At 40.5% G+C, this 25,943-nt stretch overlaps 1 protein-coding gene across 2 annotated transcripts in view; it reads left to right on the top strand.

Moving 5' to 3' along the window:
• The first annotated feature begins 1,022 nt into the window (after positions 1-1,022).
• LOC131253116 (kinesin-like protein KIN-5D) overlaps positions 1,023-25,943 on the top strand; it is a 38,507-nt gene continuing 13,586 nt past the window's right edge. Inside the window, exons 1-18 of one of the 2 annotated variants that reach the window (XM_058253947.1) lie at positions 1,023-1,194; positions 20,144-20,351; positions 20,475-20,604; positions 20,714-20,872; positions 21,239-21,715; positions 22,137-22,234; positions 22,321-22,477; positions 22,600-22,669; positions 22,840-22,916; positions 23,024-23,077; positions 23,171-23,251; positions 23,378-23,489; positions 24,361-24,447; positions 24,558-24,733; positions 24,830-24,991; positions 25,076-25,183; positions 25,290-25,448; positions 25,561-25,644. In XM_058253947.1, coding sequence (XP_058109930.1) covers positions 20,176-20,351; positions 20,475-20,604; positions 20,714-20,872; positions 21,239-21,715; positions 22,137-22,234; positions 22,321-22,477; positions 22,600-22,669; positions 22,840-22,916; positions 23,024-23,077; positions 23,171-23,251; positions 23,378-23,489; positions 24,361-24,447; positions 24,558-24,733; positions 24,830-24,991; positions 25,076-25,183; positions 25,290-25,448; positions 25,561-25,644 — 2,367 coding nt within the window. In that variant the 5' untranslated portion in view covers positions 1,023-1,194; positions 20,144-20,175. Of the gene's footprint in view, positions 1,195-2,097; positions 2,117-20,143; positions 20,352-20,474; positions 20,605-20,713; positions 20,873-21,238; positions 21,716-22,136; positions 22,235-22,320; positions 22,478-22,599; positions 22,670-22,839; positions 22,917-23,023; positions 23,078-23,170; positions 23,252-23,377; positions 23,490-24,360; positions 24,448-24,557; positions 24,734-24,829; positions 24,992-25,075; positions 25,184-25,289; positions 25,449-25,560; positions 25,645-25,943 lie in introns of those variants that run through there. The other variant, XM_058253948.1, reaches the window with a different exon arrangement.

Below are 25,943 nucleotides of genomic sequence, written 5' to 3'. Positions count from 1 at the left end.
TACACCACTTCTTTGTAATTTCCTTCCGTCCGAAATATCAAATCCATTTCCTTCTTGACTCTCTCTCATTTTTTAAAAAAAAATTAGGCTCCTATGTTAGTTTAGTACCATTTTACAAGGTGATGAGTATTTAAAAGTACACCTGGCATAGTTTTAATGCAACCCGGACCACCCTGTTGATGAAACTTAAACAAAACATTTCACTGAGAAGATAATATGATCATCTGATTTTCCCCTGCTGATTTGGACCACCAAGTATTTAACTTTTAATCGTCCATTGGATAGCTATTAATTGGTTGGTTTGGATTTATTGATGGGTGGGATTTTAGATAGATGCTGCATATAGAAATGGGACCCACAATTTGTATAGTTTAGATAACAGTGCATCAGTGCCACATGTGAGAAAGATGAGTCACCACCAGTTCTCGGATGATGCAAAAGACTAACATACAAGCTACAGTTTTTTTTTTTTTTTTTTTTAAAGCTAAAGCTGAAAGAAGAATACTCAACTTGCAAGTGCAAATGATAAGCGTCCAACGTGAGCCAATATAACACGTTTGGAAGATCGGGACCGTTCATCGTATGAGACACATCGATGTCACACAATCCACCCTTTTATTACAATGTGTGCCAAAATCAATTATTAAACCTGGACCCTTAGTATCCTTCTAACCGTGCTTTTTCGCACTCCTTTGGCCCACTTCAAGAGGACCAGCTTGAATCAGGGTATATTGACGGTGGGACCCTTTTGATGAATTGCCATTACCCAATCCCACGTTGCCACGTACGGCACGTGTGGCGCTTGCGTTTGGCGTTTGAAGATGGGCGTACGCACGCATTAGCCTTCAAGTGGAAAAAGCGCCGAATAGCTGGAATCTAGAGATCTTATATCCGTCGATTTCTAACGGTCAGATATGATCGCAAACGGCTCTCTGACGCCGTTAAAACCTTTCCCAGGCAGTCCTTGGCTTTTTAACGTGCTTTAGCGGCATAAATATTTCTCCGTTTCTATTTCTCATTTAAGACATACCATCTCTCTCTCTCCTTCCTCTCCGTCTTCACCAGTCCTCAGCATTTCTTCAGAAGCCGTGTCTGCTAGAAAATCATAGCCAGCTTCTAGAAACCTCCTTTCTCTTCTCTTGGATTCTTTTTTCTCTAAGATTCATCTCTCGACCGGACGGCTTTCGTTTCACCGTAAGTTTTCCTCCATTCCTCAGCCTCTTCTGCTCTTATGTCTCTCGTACATTCCGCAACTCCGTCGATCTTGCTCCATATTCCCGCTGCATTTCTTTTGATTTGGATTTGATATGCTGAAATCTTCATTCTTGAAATTACCGTCATGTTTTACTGCATTTTGTAGTAATTTTAATTTTAATTTTCCGTCGGAGGTTTTGATCTGATCAGTTCTTGAATCGGTTACATTGAATAGATTTAGGTGAATCTCAGCCGTTTCATCTTGTGGGCTTTTGGATGATGCTCGGTTTGGGTGTCGGATCTATTTCTGTTTTTAGTTTTTGAGGATTTGACGACTTTTTGAACTTCGATTCTGGATAATTTTACTGTCTGATTTTAACTGCATTTTTGTTATAATTATCTTCTTTTGAGGATTCTTGATTCTCCTGATTTTTTTTTTCGGCGCATATTGGCTGTTCAATCTTATGGTGGATCTTTGGTTGCTCGTTTAAATCTCAGTTGTGAAAATCACGGTATTTGTTTTACTGAATTTGTGTATTGTTATTATTCTTTTTTAGTGAAGAGTTTCTTACTTGATAGTTCTGGAATTGCTGCTATCCTTTTATTCTGTGGGTTCTTTTTTTTTTTTTTTTCCTTCTTTCCTTCTCTATTGGTGGCTTCTGATGGTTTGATATTGAGGAATTTCACTCAGATGCTTGTTAAGAGCTTCTGATCATTGGACTCGATCTAGGATTTTTGGGCTTTTTGGAATTGTAGGGTTTGTACTACTTTATTTGACATTTTTGGAGTTTTATTTGTTCCAATTGTCCTTTATTGATAGTTTTCTGTGTTGTTTTTATATGTTATGGTTCTGGTGTTGCAAATGTGAGGTTTTTAGGCCCTTCATTCCGGAACTTTCTTGTCTCAATTTTGCTGCATTTAGGTAATTCTCAATTCTGATGAAGGCTTTAATTTAATATTTTTTTATTAAGTGCCCTTTGTTTTTTTTGGGCGGATCCCATTTGTTTTTTTTGTTGGTTATTGTATGATGCTAAGTTAGAGGTAATGTAAAAACCTAGAGTTTCAAGGAGATGTTTGACATTTTGGGAATTTGATTTGAAATTTGCAAGGTCTTGGTTCAGTTTTTACGCAATTGGGTCAATCCCAAACCTGCACGCTCCACGTTTGTGCAGAAGAAAAGGCCCTGTTTTCTTTTTTAGCTTGTTTTTAATTTCCTTTCTTTCATATTGGTATGCTAGGAAAATGTCTCTATGTTAGGAAATAAGAGATCTTTATGTTTATGGGTTGTCTTATTTTAGAGATCTTGGCTAGCAAGGAATTCTATTTTCATATTCCTTAATATTAGTTAGAGATTTTCTCAAGGAGGAAAGCGTATAAACACTCATTATAAATTAGGCATAGGCATTATGGAATTAGGTAGTTGAATGATATTTTTTCTGTGCAAGTTCTCTTGTTTCTCTACGGTAGTGTGTTGATGGAGCAGTGATGACCTCTAGTACAAGACTTAGATGACTATTGAGCATAGTCTTTGTATCTTTTCTCCTGTGTGATTTGAACTTTAAATTTGCTATGCTGAACTTCATTACAATGAGTTTCTTCCTTGACCCTGTCTCGCGAATTATCAAAATCTACTATAATGAAAAGTGAAACCTTGTATTTTGTGTTTAACTATTTCTTTTTTGTTGTTGTTTGAAAAACTCACATCTCTTTTTCGATCATTTCAATTGTCATTACGATTTATTTGGTGACTTTATTAGTCCATGAAATCGTTGCATTATTTATTATATCAGAGCAAGTTTTGCTCTTAGGAATTTTTTGCTCTTTTATTTTTGTCCTCTTCCCCATCCTCTTTCCACAAATTCTATCCCAATATTCAACCCAAACCTACCCTCAATTCCCTAGACTAGCCTGTTATTTCAGCCCTTCACCACATACTATATACAACCTCCATCTCACCTAAGCCCCATTTCTATCTCAAAAAATACCAAAACCTGCCCACATTCAATCAGTAAACAACCCATAATCTATCATACACCCAACCTTTCCAAAACCTTCTTCCCATTCCCCATACAAAAGAAACCATCAAACTTAACCCTACCAAAACTTTCGGCATTCCAAAAAAGTAAAAATAAAAAAAACTAGCCCCAATCATCCCTTTCTTCCTTTCTAAAAAAAGAAAAAAAAGACAACCAAAAGCTATTCTTGCATATTTTGTATAGATTTGACATCATATAAGCATCCGAAGGTGGAGGACTTCTAATTGTGGGATGACTATTGAACTTCAAGATGGGATTATATCGACCTTGCAGTATGTGGTCCATTTGATCACAAAACAATTGGACGATATGGAAGCTCTTTCACGACCAAAGTTGATACTCTGGAAGGATGAAGTACTATTCTTGAAGAAGCAAGAAAGGTAATCTATCTAGATTGTCAAACATCTATGGATGGCCTTCAGGGAGACTTGGAATCTAGGAATAGATGTCCCAAGGCACCTTGGCTGAAATTATGAGTCGGGCTATATGATCCAACAATATCGCTATCCGCAACCAGAAACCAGAGGAACGGACAATTCCCAATTAGACTATCCAAATTATCCTGACGGAGGGCAGCATGCTCACTCTACGGATCCTGCTAAGCATGTCAAAATTGAGATTCTGGATTGATGGTGATATGGATTTTTGAGGTTTTTAATGACTGGTTAGAGTTAATATAGTGATATTTCTAATAGTAGAAAATGAAAGAAACATATCGCTAGGGGCAACTAGAAACAAGAGGAACGAACAACATCTAATCGGACTCTTCCCGCTAAGCATGTCAAAATTGAATTTCGGATTATGATGGTAATATGGATTTTTCGAGGTTTTTAATTACTGGTTAGAGTCAATATAGTGGTATTTCCGCTGGTAGAAAATGAAAGAGACCAATCGCTACGAGCAACTAGAAACAAGGGGGACGAACAACCTATAATCTGACTATTCAAATTATCCCGAAGGAGGGTGTCATGTTTACATTGTGTATCCTACCAAGCATGTCAAAATCGAGATTTTGGATTACGACTATTCAAATTATCCCGAAGGAGGGTGTCATGTTTACATTGTGTATCCTACCAAGCATGTCAAAATTGAGATTTTGGATTACGATAGTAATTTGGATCTTGAGGTTTTCAATGACTAGTTAGAGTTAATGAAGTGATATTTTTGCTGGTACGAAATGTTATTTCCGTTTGTACAAAATGAAAGAGACTGATCAGTAAGGGCAACTAGAAACAAGAGGAACAAACAACCTCCAACCGGACTATCCAAATTATCCCAAAGGAGGGCGTCATGTTTACATTGCGTATCACGTTAAACATGTCAAAATCGAGATTCTGGATTATGATAGTAACTTGGATCTTGAGGTTTTCAATGGCTGGTTTCAATGAAGTGATATTTCTGCTGGTACAAAATGGTGTTTCCGTTGGTACAAAATGAAAGAGACCGATCTCTACGGGCAAATAGAAATAAGAGGAACGAACAACCTCTAGCCGGACTATCCAAATTAGGAGGGCATTATGTTTACATTGTGTATCCCACCAAGTATGTCAAAATTGAGATTTTGGATTATGATAGTAATCTGGATCTTGAGGTTTTCACTGACTGGTTAGAGTTAATGAAGTGAAATTTCTGCTGGTACGAAATGGAAGAAGCTGTGAAGTTATGTTTTACTGTCTTGAAACTTAAGGGTGCCGCCCAAAATTGGTGCCATGCTGTAAGACCCGATCCAAGTGCATGTGTGTGTGTGCATTTTGTTTCTCTTGGTTCCGCGGTCCTACCGGTCAAATCCTGGCGACCCCGCGACCCTCGGATAGTGTTTGCGGTCATCCTCAAGTCCGGTCACGTTGACCCGACCCGGATCGACCCGAAACCTATGCCATCTTGTTCGCATCGTCGTTGCGGTTCCGATGCCGCGTCCCGTGCGTCTATCCGATGTGTAGATCATAAGTTGTAGGTATTTCATTTCTAGCCCTTTGATCATGATCATGTGGCCTACCTAGAGAGATATGCACGTTTTCCCAAGATGGCCTACCCATTTGCTCAATTTCCAACACACACTACCCACACCACCTAAGATTTCATCTCCACACTACCCACATCCTTAACACTACCCATCCCTAGTCTATAGCCACCATTTAGGTCTTCTTTTGCTAACTCATGATGAGCTCTCTATCCAAGCCACCCTTCCCTAGAGAGAAACCATCATGGTTGCTCTTTTCTAGCCATTTGCAATGATGGATTTTCTATAACACTCCTCTCTCTCTCTCTCTCTTCTCTCCCTCTCATTTCTCCCTTCTCTCTTTTCATTCTCTCCCTAGCAAGAGGTTGGGACGTCCCACCATTTCCACCATTTTCCATCCCCTTTTCTCCCTCATTTCCCCTCCATCTCACCCTTGAAACACCATCTTGACCATTGATCTTTGACCCTTGAAGCTTGAGGAGCATAGTGTTTGTAGAAGTTTGAAGATCCAAGAGGTGGGTGATGTATATGGAGCTTCTTCCTTCTTTTCTTCTTGCATTTCTTTTCTAATGGACTACAAAAATTCCAGACCCATTCCCAATCAAAGATCTCCAAGAAAATCAAGCACTTGGGGTCATCCAACCCATGCATGCAACATGCATAGGGACGTCCAACCTAGTGGGCCTAGACGTCCCAAAAATCTGAAGGTCTGGGACGTTTGTGGCACATTAGTGGGCCACCAATCATTAGGAGAAAAATAGAGAAAAGAGAGAGAGAGAGAGAGAGAGAGAGAGAGAGAGAGAGAGATCAACGACCATAGGGGAGGATTCCGGTACTATGAATCCTCCATCATTACAATCACACATGTCCTTCATAAATCATGCATGCATGTGATCTTACAATCCAAAGAAGTTGCTGATGCTATTCCTAACATGCATGTTATGGTCTAGATGACCAAACAAGATCCGAAATCAAAGAAATCCATCATGGTGGGTCCATGGAGAATGGCCCACCATGGAAACGTGCATGCATGAAATAGGCCTTTGGCCTCTCATCATGAAGTAATGTAGGACCTTCACCATTGATTGGTGGGTCCTACATACTACCAAATGTTCTAGAAAAGAAATGCAAGAAGAAAAGAAGGAAGAAGCTTCATATACATCACCCACCTCTTAGATCTTCAAACTTCTACAAACATTATACTCCTCAAGCTTTAAGGGTCAAAGATCAATGGTCAAGATGGTGTTTCAAGGGTGAGATGGAGGGAAAATGAGGGAGAAAATGGGCTAGAAAATGGTGGGACGTCCCAACCTCTTGGTAGGGAGAGAATGAAAAGAGAGAAGGGAGAAATGAGAGGGAGAGGAGAGAGAGAGGGGTGTTGTAGAAAATCTATCATTGCAAATGGCTAAAAAAGACCAACCATGATGGTTTCTCTCTAGGGAAGGGTGGCTTTGATAGAGAGCTCATCATGAGTTAGCAAAAGAAGACCTAAATGGTGACTATAGACTAGGGATGGGTAGTGTTAAGGATGTGGGTAGTGTGGAGATGAAATCTTAGGTGGTGTGGCTTTGATAGAGAGCTCATCATGAGTTAGCAAAAGAAGACCTAAATGGTAACTATAGACTAGGGTTGGGTAGTGTTAAGGATGTGGGTAGTGTGGAGATGAAATCTTAGGTGGTGTGGGTAGTGTGTGTTGGAAATTGAGCAAATGGGTAGGCCATCTTGGGAAAACGTGCATCTCTCTAGGTGGGCCACATGATCATGATCAAAGGGCTAGAAATGAAACACCTACAACTTATGATCTATACATCAGATAGACACACAGGACGCGGCATCGGAACCGCAACGACGATGCGAATAAGATGGCATAGGTTTCGGGTCGATCTGTATTCTTGATCGGAAGGGTGGCTTTGATAGAAAGCTCATCATGAGCTAGTAAAAGAAGACCTAAATGGTGGCTATAGACGATGGGTAGTGTTAAGGATGTGGGTAGTGTGGAGATGAAATCTTAGGTGTTGTGGGTAATGTGTGTTGGAAATTGAGCAAATGGGTAGGCCATCTTGGGAAAACGTGCATATCTCTCTAGGTGGGCTACATGATCATGATCAAAGGGCTAGAAATGAGACGCGTACAACTTATGATCTACACATCGGATAGACGCACAGGACGTGACATCGGAACTGCAACGACGATGCAAACAAGATGACATAGGTTTCGGGTCGATCCGGGTCTGGTCAACGGGACTGGACTTGAGGATGACCGCAAACATTATCCGAGGGTCACGGGTAGCCGGAATTTGACCGGTAAGACTGCGGGACCAAGAGAAACAAAACGCACAAGACGTGCATATCTCTCTAGGTGGGCTACATGATCATGATCAAAGGGCTAGAAATGAGACGCGTACAACTTATGATCTACACATCGGATAGATGCACAAGACGTGACATTGGAACTGCAACGACGATGCGAACAAGATGACATAGGTTTCGGGTCGATCCGGGTCGGGTCAACGGGACCGGACTTGAGGATGACCGCAAACATTATCCGAGGGTCACGGGTAGCCGGAATTTGACCGGTAAGACTGCGGGACCAAGAGAAACAAAACGCACATACACACATGCACTCGGGTCCGGTCTTACAACCCTCTCGGGTCTGGTCATCCTCAAGTCCGGTAGTTTCGGGTCGATCCAGGTCGGGTCAACGGGACCGGACTTGAGGATGACCGCAAACACTATCCAAGGGTCACAGGTCGCCGAGATTTGACCGGTAAGACTGCGGGACCAAGAGAAACAAAACGCATACACACACATGCACTTGGGTCGGGTCTTACAACCCTCTCGGGTCTGGTCATCCTTAAGTCTGGTCAACGTGATCGGACTTGAGGATGACCGTAAACACTCTCCGAGGGTCGCGGGTCGCCGAAATTTGACCGGTAGGACTGCGGGACCAAGAGAAACAAAACGCACACACACACATGTACTCAGGTCGGGTCTTACAACCCTATCCACCAAGAAAGAAATTTCGTCCTCAAAATTTACCAATTTTAGGACAAAATGAAAGGCAAAACACCACCATCATATAACAATCATCAAAGAGAAGGCAATTCATCCAATCATATATCAATCAATTATCAAACAAATGGGGATAACGCTCTCTAATCTCGGCCTTGCGTTCCCAAGACGCCTTGACATCTGAATGATGATCCCACTACACACCTTTACCAAGGGAATGACTTTGGTCCTGAGAACCTGCTCCTTCCGATCAAGAATACGAATTGGCTACTCAATATAAGAAGCATCCTCACGGACCTTGAGGAGCTGCCAATCATTCACAAGTATGATGTCCTACCCACACTTCCGCAACATAGAAGCATGGAACACGTCGTGGATCGCGGATAACTCAGAAGGTAAGGCAAGCCTGTAGGCCACAGCGCCCACGCACTCGGTAATCTTGAACGGTCCAATAAATCTCGGGGCAAGCTTGCCCTTCACACTCGAACCACGCCCTTTATAGGTGAGATCTTGAGATATACCATGTCTCCAATTGCAAACTCGAGGGGTCGACGCCGACGATCAACAAAACTCTTTTGCCGGCTCTGAGCTGTGCGCATCCTCTGCCTGATAACATCAATAATCTCCAATGTCTGCTGCACAAGTTTGGGACCTAGGAGACGAGACTCTCCAACGTCGGTCCAACAGCTAGAAGATCTGCATGGTCTACCATATAGTGTCTCAAAAGGAGCCATGCCGATAGTCGCTTGATAACTATTGTATGCGAACTCGGTGAGGCGCAAATGCTTATCCCAACTGCCCGCAAAGTCAATCACACAGGATCTGAGCATATCCTTAAGGATCTGGTTGACTCTTTCGGTCTGCCCATCTATATGTGGATGATAAGCGGTGCTAAGATGCAAAGTAGACCCCATCGCCTGCTGGAAACTCTTCCAAAACTAAGATGTAAACCTGGAGTCTCGGTCAGATACGATCGAAACCAGAATGCTGTGCAGTCTCACTGTCTCCTCAATGAAGATCCTCGCCAACCGGTCCATAGTCCAGGAAGCACGCATCGGAATGAAATGAGCCGACTTCGTCAGACGATCGATGACAACCCAGATGGTATCGTGACTGTGCTGAGTCCTCGGAAAACCCGCGATGAAATCCGTCGACACATGCTCCCACTTCCACATTGGAACTCTCAACTGCTGCAAGAGACCAGGGGGTCTGTGGTAATCGGCCTTGACACGCTGGCAAGTGTCACACTCGGCCACGAAGCTAGCAATCTGGCATTTCATCCCCCACCAAAAATACTGCCTCTTCATATATCTATACATCTTCATGGAGCCTAAGTGAATAGTAAGTCCTGATCGATGTACCTCGGTCATCAGATCACGATGTAACTCTGGCATGTTCGGGACACCTAATCGGCCTCTGAAGCATAATCCACCATTGGAACCAATTTGCCAATCTGACTGCTCCACGGATGCTGCCTCTGCTCGGTACTCCTGAAGTGACTCGTCCGTTTGTTGAGCTTCGATCACCCTAGCAGCCAAAGAGGGTTGAATCGACAAGCTCGAAAGTTGAACAATAGAAGAATGCAGACCAAACTCAAAGTCGAACTCCGAAACATCCTCGAGCATCTGCCACTGTCGAACCATCATATGTGCCACCAGGCCTCATGGCTGACGGCTGAGCATGTCCGCCACCACATTCGCTTTATCTGGGTGGTACTGAGGGTCGAAGTCATAATCTTTCAATAGCTCCATCCATTGCCTCTGTCGCATGTTCAACTTGGATTGCGAAAACAAATACTTCAAGCTCTTATGATCCAAGAAGACAACTGCTGCTAACTCCAAATCATGGGTGGGGTAGTTCAGCTCGCGGACCTTGAGCTGGCGCGAGGCATACACTACTGGCTTCCCATGCTGCATCATGACAGCATCCAAGCCAACTTTGGAGGCATCGGTAAATACAACAAAACTCTCACTCCCATCAGGAAAAGTGAGAATAGGATCGGACGTGAGGCGGTCCTTCAACTCTATAAATGCCTCCTCGCAGGTGTCACTCCAGACAAACTTGGTGCCTTTCCGCGTCAACCCGGTCAGCGGTGCTGCAATATGGGAGAAACCCTTGATGAATCGTCGATAATATCCCACCAGACCAAGGAAGCTACAGATCTCGGACGCGTTCGTGGGCTGGCCCCACTGACTCACAACATCAACTTTCGAGGGGTCCACCGCAACACCCTCCCTTGTCACTACGTGACCGAGTAACTTCATTTCCTCCTGTCAGAACTCGTACTTCTCTAGCTTCGCATACAGCCGGTGGGCACGGAGGGTCTTTAGCACAATCTACAAGTGCTTTATATGGTCCTCCCGAGTCCTCGAATACATAAGAATATCATCAATAAACACCCCCACAAACTGATCGAGGAAGGGTCGGAAGACCTCGTTCATCAGCTGCATAAATACGGCGGGCGCATTGGTTAGTCCGAACGACATGACCAAGAACTCAAAGTGACCGTAGCGCGTCCGGAATGCTGTCTTCGGAATGTCCTCGATCAGCTGCAGGGTGCGTAGTTCTTTTCCAGGATAGACTTGCAGTCCAGTTACCATCAGATTCGGGTCCTCTGCTGCATAAATACGGCGGGCGCATTGGTTAGTTCAAACGACATGACCAAGAACTCAAAGTGACCGTAGCGCGTCTGGAATGCTGTCTTCGGAATGTCCTCCTCTTGGACCCGAATCTGATGGTAACTGGACCGTAAGTTTATCTTGGAAAAGAACTGCGCACCCTGCAACTGGTCGAACAAATTATCTATACGAGGAGGCGGGTATCGGTTCTTGATAGTGACTCTGTTGAGCTCGCGGTAATCCACACAGAGCCTCAACGAGCCATCCTTCTTCTTCACGAACAACACCGGGGCTCCCCAAGGCGAACTGCTGGGACGAATAAAACTCAACTCCTGGAACTCATTCAACTGCTCCTGCAGTTCCCTCAACTCCATCGGTGCCATCCGGTAAGGGGCCTTCGAGATAGGCACAGTACCAGGTACCAAATCAATCTGGAACTCAATCTATTGAGCTTAGGACAAGTAGTGTCCCAAGGGCATTCCTTTCGTTCCGTTACCCTGTAAGATTCTGATCCCTATGTGCCTATCGTCCTTGTTCTTTTTATTCTCTCCCTAGCAAGAGGTTGGGATGAGAAGGGAGAAATGAGGGAGAGAATAGAGAGAGAGGGGTGTTGTAGAAAATCCATCATTGCAAATGGTTAGAAAAGAGCAACTATGATGGTTTCTCTCTAAGGGAAGGGTGGCTTGGATAGACCGCTCATCATGAGCTAGCAAAAGAAGACCTAAATGGTGGCTATAGACTAGGGATGGGTAGTGTTAAGGATGTGGGTAGTATGGAGATGAAATCTTAGGTGGTGTGGGTAGTGTGTGTTAGAAATTGAGCAAATGGGTAGGCCATCTTGGGAAAACGTGCATATCTCTCTAAGTGAGCCACATGATCATGATTAAAGGGCTAGAAATGAAATGCATACAACTTATGATCTACATATCTGATAGACGCAGGGGACGTGGCATTGGAACCGCAACGACAATGCGAACAAAATGACATAGGTTTCGGGTCGATCTGGGTCGGGTCAACGTGACCGGACTTGAGGATGACCACAAACACTATCTGAGGGTCACGGGTCGCCGGGATTTGACTGGTAGGACCGCAGGACCAAGAGAAACAAAATGCGCACACACACATGCACTCAGGTCGGGTCTTACACATGATATTGAAAAAGACATGTAGCGACTCTTGTAGGCAATTAGGAGGTAATGAAAGTAAGATTGGAGTAGAAGTTTTTGCCGCTGGATTATGAGACAACTTCTTTAGGGAGTTCCTCATATCGTGACAAGACAACTTGATTGTGAAGGAATAGAAACTGTGTTTTTATGGATAGTGGTGATTCGTTGTGGCTTAAAGAGATCGGGAAGTAACAAGTGAAGCATTGTTGTAATGGAATATGGTTTGACATTGAAAGAGAACTAGTGACTATTCGGCTTACATTGTGGGTCTTAACATTATGGACAAAGCGTACCAGATGGCCTGAAAAGTGCATGAGTAGAAGTTGGTGACAAGATGCAATAACCCTCAAGACGCATTCACTTGACCTACTGATGCCCTACTGATAACAACTCCACAATGTGTCGGTTATGCCCTTAGGTAGTTTTCCTTAGGATTACAAAATTAACCAGAACACTGCCTCTAATCTTCTTTTTCGAAACTTTGATAGAAAGAAAAAAGTCTATTCGGCAGCTCCGTCAACCAAAACTTATTTTAAGTGCTGGAATTGTGGACATTATGTGGAGTGTCCCTTTCGTAATCTCCTCTTTTACGAGGGACAAGAGGGTCAATGTTACAAAAAGGACTTTGTTAAAGACCATGTGGAAGGTGAACATGAAAGCAATCTAAAAGGTGATGATTAAGAACCCAAGGAAGGCTTAAATGGCCTTAAGTAAAATAAGCATTGTTAGTGGTCTGAAAGATTCTGATGGCACTAAAAGAAGAGGCCAAAAAAGACTAGTTGAGAATCAATTTCTTTCATACATAAGTGTTACATTGTGGGAAGGCTGTCAAGGTCATTATTAACAAAGCAAGTAGTATAAACATGGCCTCGTAAAACATGGTGGGCAAGTTGGAGTTGAAAATTCTAAAACTTCCCAAGTTTTACAAGATTGGTTGGGTGAATGAGACATTCATCCTTGTGACCACCAATATGAACATGGCCTTGCAAAGCATGGTGGACAAGTTGGAGTTGAAGATTAAAAAACATTTCCAGTTGTATAGGATTGTGTGGTGACATATTCATCTATGTGACCAAGGAGTGCTTAGTGAACATAACGTGACCTCGCAAAGCATGGTGGACAAGTTGAAGTTTAAGACTCAAAAGCATCCAAGCCATACAAGCCATACAAGATTATATGGGTAAATAACACATTCGTCCTTGTGACCAAGTGGTGCTTAGTGAAATTCTCCTTGGGTTATTACAAAGAATCACTTTGATGTAATATTATTCCAATGAAAGTCATAGAGATGTTGCTAGTGTTGGTGTATGTACGAAAGAGATGTATCTCATAAGGATCAGTTCATGTTCAGCTTCATGTTCGAAGGAAAGCCCATCTCTGTCTTAACCCTATGAGAGATGGTGAGTTCGAAGAGGCAAAATCGGTTTCCACGATGTTGAGTGTGGCCCAATTCATGGAAGAAAGTCAAGAATAGGGAAATTATGTATGCTTTGGTAGGATGTGAATTCAAAACCGATCCGATTGGTGAAGGTTTTGTTCAACCACCTGAGATTCAGGACATTTTGTCCTAATTGTAGGATTTGGCCTCTAACGACTACCTAGTGAGCTTTTCCACCTATGCATGTCATTCAACATGCAATTGATTGGCATACGGAGCGCCATTGCCAAATCTCCCAGTTTACTAAATGAACCGGATAGAGCATGCAACGTCGACAGGTGGAGGAATCGTTGACCAAGGGTTTCATTTATGATAACATCAGCCTGTGTGCCATGCCAACATTGTTGACACTAAAGATGGATTGTAGTTGGCAGACGTGTGTTGACAGTTATGTCATCAACAAGATAATGGTGAAGTATTGTTTTCCAATTCCAAGCCTAGGTGGCATGTTGGACTTGATGACGAATGTTACAATTTTTTCGAATACCAATTTACAAAGTTGGTATCACCATATAAGATTTTATCCTGGGGATGAATGGAAGATTGCTTTTAGAACAAAGGATGGATTGTATAAGTGGCTAGTCATGCCTTTTTGCTTGACAAATGCGCCTAATTATGTTCATGCGGGTGATGACGCAAATTCTACTATCATTTATAGGCAAGTCCTGTTTCATGTACTTCGATGACATCCCCATTTATAGTTGTGCACGAGAAGATCATTTGAATCCATCTTTTCCAAGTGATGAGAGTATTACGCCATGAGTTCCAACTTGGTCTTTTTGCTATTCGTCATTTCATCAGAAAGTGTGAGGGGTGATCCTGAAAAGATATGGGCATTTTTGATTGACCTACTCTAACAAATATTCATGAGGTCCACAGTTTTCACAAACTAGCAGCGTTTTATCGAAGGTTTATCCATAACTTTAGTTCCATTATGGTGCCCGTTACTATATGTATGAATCTCAGTTCATTTGAGTGGACCAAAACAACAACTAAGGTAATTTTAAAAATCAAGCGAAAAACGACGAAAGCTCTAATTCTTAGGTTTCGTAATTTTGAGATAGTGCTCGAGGTTACTTGCGTTGCATCCCACATAGGCATAGAAGGCGCCCTCAATCAATAAGGACATTTGGTGGCATTCTTCAATGAAAAACTCAACGAGGCATGTATGATGTGGAGTTTTGCATTGTTGTACAGGCTTTAAAACATTAACATCATTACTTCATTCATCAGGAGCTTGTTCTATATTATGATCATGAAGCATTATGTTATATTTGAATTCCCAAAAGAAATTGAGCATAAGTCATGAAAGAAGTATATATGACATGGAGTTTTGTGCTATTTTACAGGCCTTAAAACATTGGCATCATTACCTCATTCATCAGGATTTTGTGCTGCATTTTGATAACGAGGCATTACATTATTTGTATACCCAAAAGAAATTGAGTACAAGGCATGAAAGAAGTATATATGACTTGAAGTCTTACGCCATTGTACATGACTTAAAACATTGGGATTATTACCTTATTCATTGAGAGTTTGTGCTGTAATCTGATCACGAGGCATTACGTTATTTGAATTCCCAGAAGAAATTGAGCATAAAACAATGCTAAGTGGAGTGCTTCTTTTTAAGAGTTCACATTCAACCTGAAGCTTCAACTCATTGTAAATAAGGTAGCAAATGCCCTTAGTTGAAAATCACATTTATTGTCTACCTTATTACCCTACTATGTTATTCGGTTTGAGGAACTTAAAAAGACACTATGCAGTAAATAGTGATTTTGGAAAGCTATTTTCAAATCGCTTTGTCAGCTTAGGCATTAAATACCCACGATATAGCCTCCACGATGGGGGTATTTTATGATTTGATGTTGTCTGCCAAAAAGCTCATTAAAAGAGCTTGTGATATAAGATTTTCATTTTGGTGGCCTTAGCAGTCATTTTGGAATCAACAAAACAATATAGCCTTGGTTGAGAATCATTTCTATTGGCTGGGTTTGAAGAAAGAGGTTGGAATCGTCGTTTGATAGTGTCGAGCGTGTCAGCTAGCAAAGGTAGCAAGCAGAGTACTAGTCTTTTATACTCATTGCTTGTGCCAAATATTCCATATGAAGACATCAGTATGGGTTTCGTCCTTAGATTACGTAAGACTCAATGTGGCTATGACTTTGATTATATTGTGGTCGACGGGTCTTCTAAAATGACTCATTTCATTCTTTATAAAAAGACATCGGATGCTCTACACATTGCCGATGTTTTCTACAACGAGGTGGTTCGTCTACATGGTGTTCCCAAGACAATTGTATCTGACTTTGATGTTAAGTTTATTGTGAAAACTAAAATTTCTCAAGTGCTCATCATCTACAAATAGATGGACATATTGGGGTAGTCAACCTGCAATGGTTATGACTCTAATTATATTGTGGTTGACAGGTTTTCTAAGATGGCTTATTTCATCCCTTATAAGAAGACATCGGATGCTCTACACATTGCTGATATTTTCTTCAAAGAGTTGGTTCATCTACATGGTGTTTCCATGAAATTTGTATCTGATCGTGATGTGTTTAGCATGGAAACCAAATAAAAGTTTTCAAGTGCTTATCATCTACAAAAAGATGGACATATTGGGGTAGTCAACCTACAACCTTGGGAATCTACTTCTTTATTTGGTTGGTGATCACATTAGTTCATCGGACACTGTGTTATCACAAACTGAGTTTGCCTATAACAAATTAGTTCATCTACATGGTGTTTCCATGACAATTGTATCTGATCATGATGTGTTTAGCATGGAAACCAAATAAAAGTTTTCAAGTGCTTATCATCTACAAAAAGATGGACATATTAGGGTAGTCAACCTACAGCCTTGGGAATCTACTTCTATATTTGGTTGGTGATCACATTAGTTCATCGGACATCGTGTTATCACAAACTGAGTTTGCCTATAACAAATTTGTGAACCGCACTTCGCGGGGCTCTCTCTTTTCAACATTACGTCTGTATGTAGCCTTAATAGCCTATCGATTTAGTCCTACTTTCTATTGTGACTTGATCGAGCTAGGATGTCGACGCTTTGGCACAATATATTAAGGAGATACGTGAAGAAATCAAATGGAAGACCACCCTTAAAAATGAAAATTACAAGGGGCATGCAGATTTTTTATGGCATTTGGCACAATTTCAAGAAGCAGGTAGGTCATGGTGGGGCTCAAACCTAAGAGGTTTACACCAGACTCTTAATCCAAGCTCCACTTTAAAATGGTGGGTCCTTATCGTATTTTAAAGAACCTAGGTGATAATGCATGCTTGATCAAGCCTCCACTCGAAATAAAGATCAACTTCATTTTCAACATTGAAGACCTTACTATTTATTTGGGATATCATGGAGATGATTGCACAAAAGAACATAAGGAACTCAAATGGAAGACGACCCTTAGAAATGAAAATTGTAAGGGGCGTGCACATGTTTGATGGCATTTTGCACAATTTCAAGAGGCGGATGTGAAAATTGCAAGGGGCTTGCACATGTTCGATGGCATTTTCCACAATTTCGAGAAGCAGGTAGGTCATGGTGGGGCTCAAACCTGAGAGGTTTACACCAGACTCTTACTCCAAGCTCCACTTTGAAATGGTGAGTCCTTATCTTATTTTAAAGAACCTAGGTGATAATGCATGCCTCATCAAGCCTCCACTCGAAATAAAGATCAACCTCATTTTCAACGTTGAAGACCTTAAAATTTATCTGGGATATCATGGAGATGATCACACGGAAGAACATAAGGAACTCAAATGGAAGACCACCCTTAGAAATGAAAATTGTAAGGGGTGTGCACATGTTCGATGGCATTTTGCACAATTTCGAGAAGCAGATGTGAAAATTGTAAGGGGCTTGCACATGTTTGACGGCATTTTCCACAATTTTGAGAAGCAGATATGAAAATTGTAAGGGGTGTGCATATGTTCGATGGCATTTTGCACAATTTTGAGAAGTAAATAGGTCATGGTGGGGATCAAGCCTGAGAGGTTTCCACCAGACTCTTACTCCAAGCTCCACTTTAAAAAGGCGGGTCCTTATCGTATTTTAAAGAAGCTAGGGAATAATGCATGCCTAATCAAGCTTCCACCCGAAATGAAGATCAACCTAATTTTCAATGTTGAAGACCTTACAGTTTATCTTGGATATCATGAAGATGAGAGCATTGAAGAACGAGTTATCTAGATGCTTGAGGTACCATGCCAGTATGAAGTAATCGTAGAAGATGTGTTGGACAATCAGATAATTTCCACACTCCAAGAAGACCTTATAGTTTATCTTAGATATCTTGAAGATGAGAGCATGGAAGAATGAGCTATCCATATACTCGTATTTTAAAGAAGCTAGGTGATAATGCATGAGGTATTGAGCTTCCATTCGAAATGAAAACCAGCCTCATTTTCAATGTTGAAGACCTTACAGTTTTATTTTGGATGTCATGAAGATGAGAGCATGAAGAATGAGTTATCTAGATACCTGAGGTACAATGCCAGTTCGAAGAAACCATAGAAGATGTGTTGGACAATCAAATAATTTCCACACCATGAAGACCTTACGATATTATCTTGGATATCATGAAGATGAGAGCATGGAAGAATGAGCTGTCCAGATACTTGAGGTACCCCATGCTAGTTTGATGAAATCATTGAAGACGTGTTGGACAATGAGATAGTTTCCACACACCAAGGAGGGTATAAGAAGTTTCTCGTTAAGTGGAAGAGCTGACCAAGATCCGACAACATGTGGATCTCAATAGACAATTTGAAGCACATCAACCTAGAGCCATATGAGGAATGCACTGCTGTTAACTTCGGAGCCTAGTTTTTTCGAAGTCGAAGGGGGGAATTGATGCAATTGCACCACATCCCACACATGTTGGACAATGAGATGGTTTCCACACACCAAGGAGCATATAAGAAGTTTCTTGTTAAGTGGAAGAGCTAACCGAGATCCAACAGCATGTGGATCTCAATAGACAATTTGAAGTGCATCAACCCAACATTGTATGAGGAATGCATAGCCATTAACTTGGTGGAGCCTAGTTTTTACCAAGCCGAAATGGGGAATTGATGCAATCTCACCACATCCCAGACATACACGCTCCACATGTGTGCACAAGAAAAATGCCCAAATTCCTTTTTTTATTTTTTATTTTTCCTTCTTGTCTCTTATTATTCGCTTCTCTTATCTCTACATTAGGAAAATATCTCTATGTTAAGAAATAAGTATTATTAGATTTTCATGTTTAAGGGTTTTCTTATTTTAGATATCTTAGCTAGCAAGGAATTCTCTTTTTAGATTCCTTATAGATTATGATAGAGATTTTCTCAAGTAGAAAACTTTGTTAAGACTCATTATAAATAAGGCATAGGCCCAATGGAATAGGACAGTTGAATGATATTTTCTTTGAGCAAGTTCTCATGTTTCTCTATGGTAGTATCAATGTTCGAAATATCGGTATCGCACAATGTATCGCACCCTTGGGAGTTGGGATACATATACATATCGGTTATCGCACGGGATATATCGTTTGTATCGCATAATTTATTGTACTTTTTGGGAAACATGTGGAAACATTGGGAAAATGATTGAATTTTTCAATGAAACTTTAGGTATTGTTAAAAAAGATCTTAATTCACACTTTTAAATCATAACATATAAAAAAAGTGCACACGATAGGTTTACTTTTGTGCTTTGTGGGCGTCATCGAAAACTTTTGTGGCCCTTAGAGGTTTTTAATGGTGGGCATCACTCTCTTCACTTTTTTCTGTGGTGGGGGTCCACTCGAGCTTTGGATCTGATTCATTCTTTGGCTCATGACCTAAAATGTTTCTAAAAATGGATGGATGGTGTGGATACAAAACATACATCATGGTGGGACCCACAGAACTTGGTGATGTCACTTCAGTAGCGAGTTTGGCTACTCAACCCATCAGTAGTGAATCTGCGCCCGATAAAAAAGGGCTCCGAAGCCATTTTTTACTGCAGAGACCCTAAAACCCTTAATTCTCACCCAAATCTCCGGATTTCTCTGGATTTTTTTTCGCATTTTCTTCCTAAATCAATTCCGTTTTCAAGTAACAATCTAATTGAAGAAAGAAAAAAGGGAATTACGAATGGTGAGCTTCGATTCAAATGGCCCACCAAATGCAGCTTCCAATCAGGGCAATCTATTCTACATGTATGGAAATCCACCCTATTGAAAGTTTCTCTCTCTCTCTCTCTCTCTCTCTCTCTCTCTCTCTTTTCTCCGATTTTTTCCTAATATTTCTTCCGATGTGTTTCGTATCGTTGGACTGCGTTTCGTATCATTGGGACTGCGATGCCGATAATATCGGCCAATAGTATCGATATTGCGAACACTGGGTAGTATTTGACTCGAGGATTGTTGAGCATGCTCCCAGTTATTGCATCTATTTTCTTATGTTATTTGAGCTTTCAATCTGGTATGCTGAACTTCATTACAGCTAGCTTCTTCCTTGATCTTAGTTGCATTAAGTTTCTAGGATTTTTAAATTCTTTTATGGTTTCTGAAATTTGGATGCTTTCAGCACATGGTTTGAAGTTGTCTTTGTAGTTTTTTTTTTTTGGGTGTTTGATTTGAAATTTCAGCCTTTGTTAGGTTTCTATGGCTTTTGAATTTCTGATATTTTTGGCATTTGAAATTCTATGGTTTGTGGTTGCAGCGAGCTTGGATAATTTTGGAATTCTGTAAGCTATGGATTACTCTCAGTTGCAGCAACAAAAGAAGGGAATGGTCTCTCTTTCGCCTTCTCAGACTCCACGATCGAGTGACAAATCCATAAGAGAGATGCGATCAGGTGATGGAAATTCAAATAATGGTAGGCATGATAAAGACAAAGGAGTGAATGTTCAGGTCCTTCTCCGATGCAGGTGAGATTTGCTGATCGTTTACCTGAGTTCTAGTGATTGCTTGAGTTGGTGCTTCAATTTGGATGGTAATTTTCTTTTTCTTTTCCCTTCATTTCCTTTTGCATTTTGTGGGAATTGTTTTAGGCCATTAAGCGAGGATGAGTTGAGGGTGAACACGCCTGTTGTCATTTCTTGCAATGAGCATAGGCGGGAAGTTTCTGCAATTCAAAGCATAGCTAACAAGCAGATTGATAGAACCTTTGCCTTCGACAGGGTTTGAATTCCTTTTCTTTTAAGACCTTTGCTTTTATCTTTATACAGGGCTAGAATCAAAATTTCCATTAATCACTAATAGATTCTCTTTTCAAATAATCTTTGCATAGGTCTTTGGGCCAACATCCCAACAGAAGGATTTGTATGATCTAGCAGTCTCTCCAATTGTAAATGAAGTTCTCGAGGGCTATAACTGCACCATTTTCGCATATGGCCAAACAGGCACTGGGAAAACTTACACGATGGAAGGAGGGGGGAAGAAAACAAAGGTTTTCATCTGATTTATAAATGAATATGTTCATGTACTTTCAATGATCCAGACACCTGGTTATCAAATAAAACTCAGAACTCAATCCTGCAGGATTGCTTATCAAGTTTTGGGGTGTGTTTGGCACCCCTGATAAGCTGCAGAATCACGGGTTCCTGATACTTTTCCTGATTGAAATGGCGCCCCTGATAAGCAGGAGAATCACTGATTCCTGACACTTTTCCTGATTGAAAATGTTTCTGGTCAGACTAGAAACTTATTCTATATCACATAAAGGCATGATTATGCATAATCCAATATCTGTCCAAGCACAACGTAAATAGTTTTTTTTTTTTCCTTTTGTTTTCTGATTGTGGTGGTTTTGCAGAATGGGGAATTTCCGAGTGATGCAGGTGTTATTCCGAGAGCCGTTCGACAAATTTTTGATATACTTGAAGCACAGGATGCTGAGTACAGCATGAAAGTTACATTTCTGGAGCTATACAATGAAGAGATAACAGATCTTTTGGCACTGGAGGAATGTTCGAGATTCGTAGATGACAAGTCAAAGAAACCCATAGCCCTTATGGAAGATGGGAAAGGTGGTGTTTTTGTGAGAGGCCTGGAAGAGGAGATAGTTACAACGGCTAATGAAATTTATAAGATCTTGGATAAAGGTTCTTCCAAACGGCGTACTGCAGAAACCCTTCTTAACAAGCAAAGTAGCCGCTCTCATTCTATATTTTCTATCACTATTCACATTAAGGAGTGTACACCAGAGGGTGAAGAGCTTATCAAATGCGGAAAACTTAACCTTGTCGACCTTGCTGGTTCTGAGAACATTTCACGTTCGGGTGCTAGAGAGGTATCCCACCTTTTATCATGTTTCATTTTGGTACTGAAGAAAATGTCTTATTGTAGTTACATATGCTGATGATTGGTGTGCCTACTGAAGTGTATTTGGATTGTACAGTGCTAAGCATATGTAGATGTATTATCCTATGTGATGGGTACTGTTAGAATGCCTTTTTTAGTGTATGTATTTATATTGTATGCTTGTAAGCATGTATGTAAAATGCATTATCCCATGCAAAATGAGCCTTTTGTAGAGTCAGAGAAGGGTTTTTTTTTTTTTTTAATTTATTTAAAATTAATACCACGAATTGCCGAGTACTAGTGTTAAGTACCACATTGGGATTTCTGATTAAACTAATATTTGGCATTTATTTATATTAAATTCTTATCTTGCAAATTGTTATGGATATGCTCTCTGGATTTGGTTGCAGGGTAGAGCAAGGGAAGCAGGAGAGATCAATAAAAGCTTGCTTACACTTGGTCGTGTCATTAATGCACTTGTTGAGCATTCTGGTCATATTCCATACAGGTGTGAATCAGTGGCAGTTGATTGGTTTCCAATTGTTGTCTTGATAATGTGGGTGTGAGAAAATGATGATTTCCTTGGTACAACAGGGATAGCAAATTGACGAGGTTACTGAGGGATTCCCTGGGAGGAAAAACAAAGACATGCATAATTGCAACCATATCACCTTCCATACACTGCTTGGAAGAGACACTCAGCACTCTAGATTATGCACACCGTGCAAAAAATATCAAGAATAAGCCAGAGGTCAGTAATGGGGACTGGTTAATGCCATTTGTCCACTATCTTTGAAGTCAAACATTATTTTGAAGGGTTTTTTTAATTTAATTTAATTTTTTAATTTTTAATTTTTTATTAAATATTTGCAGGTTAATCAGAAGATGATGAAATCAGCATTGATCAAGGATCTTTATTCTGAAATTGATCGTCTTAAACAAGGTTGCTAATGCCTACTATTTTGGATCTCGACTGTCAATTTAAGTGAAATATGATTTTGACATCAGTTTCATCCTCCCGTCAAACAATTGGATGCTTTGATGTCAATCTAATTAGATTAAAATTTGCATCTGATGGATACAATTGCTCATTATGTTTCTGAACCCAACCAGAGGTTTATGCTGCAAGAGAGAAGAACGGCATCTATATTCCACGAGATCGTTACCTGCATGAAGAAGCTGAGAAGAAGGTTGGGCTCTAAATAATCCAATCTGTTTGTGAATATCTATTCTTTGGAACAGAAATGAATTGGTGTTTTTTGATCAAGCTTTTTTATTTTTTCCTCTCTTTGTCCAGGCCATGGTGGAAAAAATTGAGCGCATAGAACTTGACTCAGAATCCAAGGACAAGGTACATCCTACATCTCCATTTAGTTGGTTCCTTGCAGATCATTTCATTTCTCTATTTTCAATGTCTAACTACATAGTTGCATGTGGCATGCAGCAACTCATTGGGCTTCAAGAACTTTATGATTCCCAGCAGCAGTTGACTGCAGATTTAAGTGACAAACTCGAAAAGACTCAGGTATAACTACAGGGATAGCGATGTTTAAGACCTGACCTGTACACTGAGCAATGTCCAAATTCTGATCTATTTGCTAATTATGTTACTTGAATGTAAGAAATTATCTCTATTTCGCATTTGCTGCAGAGAAAACTCGAGGACACTGAACATGCATTATGTGACCTTGAAGAAAGATATAGACAAGCAAACTCCACTATTAAAGAAAAGGAATACCTGATTGCTAATCTCCTTAGATCAGGTGAGCGAAGTTTATCATATCCATTTAGCAAGTTCATCCTTTTCCATTAATATCTGCTGTGTTGGGAGTTGGGACATGCCTGTTGAGTGAGAATGCCTTGAGGTGGCATTTGGGACACACCTATTGGTGCCTTGAGAGGTGGTACCTAGGACAAAATCCTCTATACGTTATCTTCCCTTTTCCTTGTATTGTCTGCATAATAAGCTTGAGCACATATAGAAATATTTGGGACATGCCTGTTAAGTGAGAGCTCCTCAAGGTGGCATTTGGCACCTATTGATGCTATGAGAGGTGGTATCAGGGGAAGTTATATGTTTTTCGCTCATATTACATGCACAATAAGCTTGAGCTTATGTAGAATATTTTAGGGTGCATTTGGAATTTCCTGTTCTCACACATGATTCACTATCATCAAAACACATGTGAGGTATGTTTAGTGCCTCCCAGTACATACTCTCCTCTGATTTGGGTGGAAAAAGCAAGAAAAGGGAAGCCAGCTTCATGCAAGTTCTGTTTTCCATGCCTTCCCAACATCTAATTGCAAGTTTGCTCGGAAGTCCCTCAGAAACACGAAGTTGTTGCTATATCCAAATGCAAGTATTGATACTTTTATTATAATTTTTTAAACGCACATGTTATACTAAAGAAATGTATATTTGTATTGTAGCATAGCTTATTAAAAAAAAAAAAACTGTACAGATGTATTTGTGCAATATTTGTTCTTTTTGTTGCTAATTTTGATACTCATTTCACATATTTGCATCTTGGTTATTATTTATGTGACTTGAAACTAAAAATATTTATTTTTCTGCAAATTTTTTTTTTCCCCTTTTCTTGATAGCTGTGAGATGATAGTTTGTTGTTCTTTCAGAGAAAGCACTCATTGAGCGTGCATTTGAGCTTCGTTCAGAGCTAGAGAATGCAGCATCAGATGTATCCGGCTTGTTTGCTAAAATTGGTTCGTATCTGTGATTTTGAGGAACCCATTCGTTTTGGGCATTTAATTGCATGACAGACAAGGTACAATAATTCATTACTGCCAGTGATTCTGCTCTCTTTGATGTTCAGAGCGTAAAGACAAAATAGAAGATGGAAACAAGACTCTTGTCCATAAATTCCAGTCTCAATTAACTCAGCAGCTTGAGCTCTTGCATAAGACCGTTGCTGCTTCCGTAATGCAACAGGAGCAACAACTGAAAGGAATGGAGGAAGATATGCATTCCTTTGTCTCTACAAAGGCTGAGGTAGAGTGTGACATCTGTGAAAGCAAACTGATGCCATTTTCTGTGCCTATATAATCCATTCTCAGTAACTGTATCTGGTGACCTGTTTGTCCATAGGCTACTGAAGAACTTAGAGAAAGGGTAGGAAAGTTGAAAACCATGTATGGCTCTGGGATCAGAGCATTGGATGATTTGGCTGGAGAACTTGATGGGAATTCTAGGTTGACTTTTGAAAATCTTAATTCAGAAGTATCAATGCACTCATTGGCTCTTGAGGATGTAAGCTTATCTTTACTCCTGTTTAAGTGGATCTTTCTTTCCTTTCTCTTTTTGCTGTTTTAACCTTATTTTCCCGTAACACAGCTTTTCAAAAGAATTGCTTTGGAAGCCGATGTGATATTGAATGAACTTCAAAGTAGCCTGTCTAATCAACAAGAGAAACTGGCTTCGTATGCAAAGCAGCAGCGGGAGGTCAGAAACTAAAAGAATATTGGCAATTGGCATTTCGTTTTCTTTTTCATGATCTGCAATCCCTTTTTTGAGGGTTTTTCTAATAAAACAGCTTCCTTTATGACAGGGACACTATAGAGCCGTGGAGACAACTCGATCTATTTCAAAAATTACTGTGAACTTCTTCAAGACTCTGGACTTGCATGCATCCAAATTGAGCCATATTGTTGAAGAGACACAAACTCTCCATGACCAGAAATTGTGTGAGCTTGAAAAGAAGTTTGAGGTGGTTCCCATTTTCTAATTCAAACCATTGGGTTCACATTAGAAGAATATTAACCGTATGATCTTCTCATCTTGCCAAACCTTTTCAATCTAATCCTCACTTCATATTGCAGGAGTGTTCTGCTAATGAAGAAAGGCAACTGTTGCAAAAAGTGGCTGAGATGCTTGCAAGTTCAAGTGCTAGGAAGAAAAAACTGGTATGCATCCTTGTTTTTCTTATTAATGTAAATCACATGCAACTGCAATTACCGCTAGGCCTTGAAATCTTACCTTTTGGAATTACTTAGGTGCTCTATATTGAAATAATTGATGAAACTCTTATCTTGTAGCTTACTCTTAATCCATAAATGCCTCCATTATGTGACGTAGCAGAGTATGAAATTAAGAAAAAAAGAAGAAGAGAGGGTACAATGTCATAAAACACCTCTTATAGAAAAAAAAAAAAAAAACTGTAAATGTTAGTAATGTAACAAAAAATAAACACATCCAACTAATG

The sequence above is a fragment of the Magnolia sinica genome, chromosome 8 (assembly GCF_029962835.1).
Source record: "Magnolia sinica isolate HGM2019 chromosome 8, MsV1, whole genome shotgun sequence".
In the NCBI taxonomy this organism is placed as follows: Eukaryota; Viridiplantae; Streptophyta; class Magnoliopsida; order Magnoliales; family Magnoliaceae; genus Magnolia; species Magnolia sinica.
The sequence above is the reverse complement of the archived record's forward strand: the minus strand, read 5'-3'. Positions and strand labels throughout refer to the sequence as shown.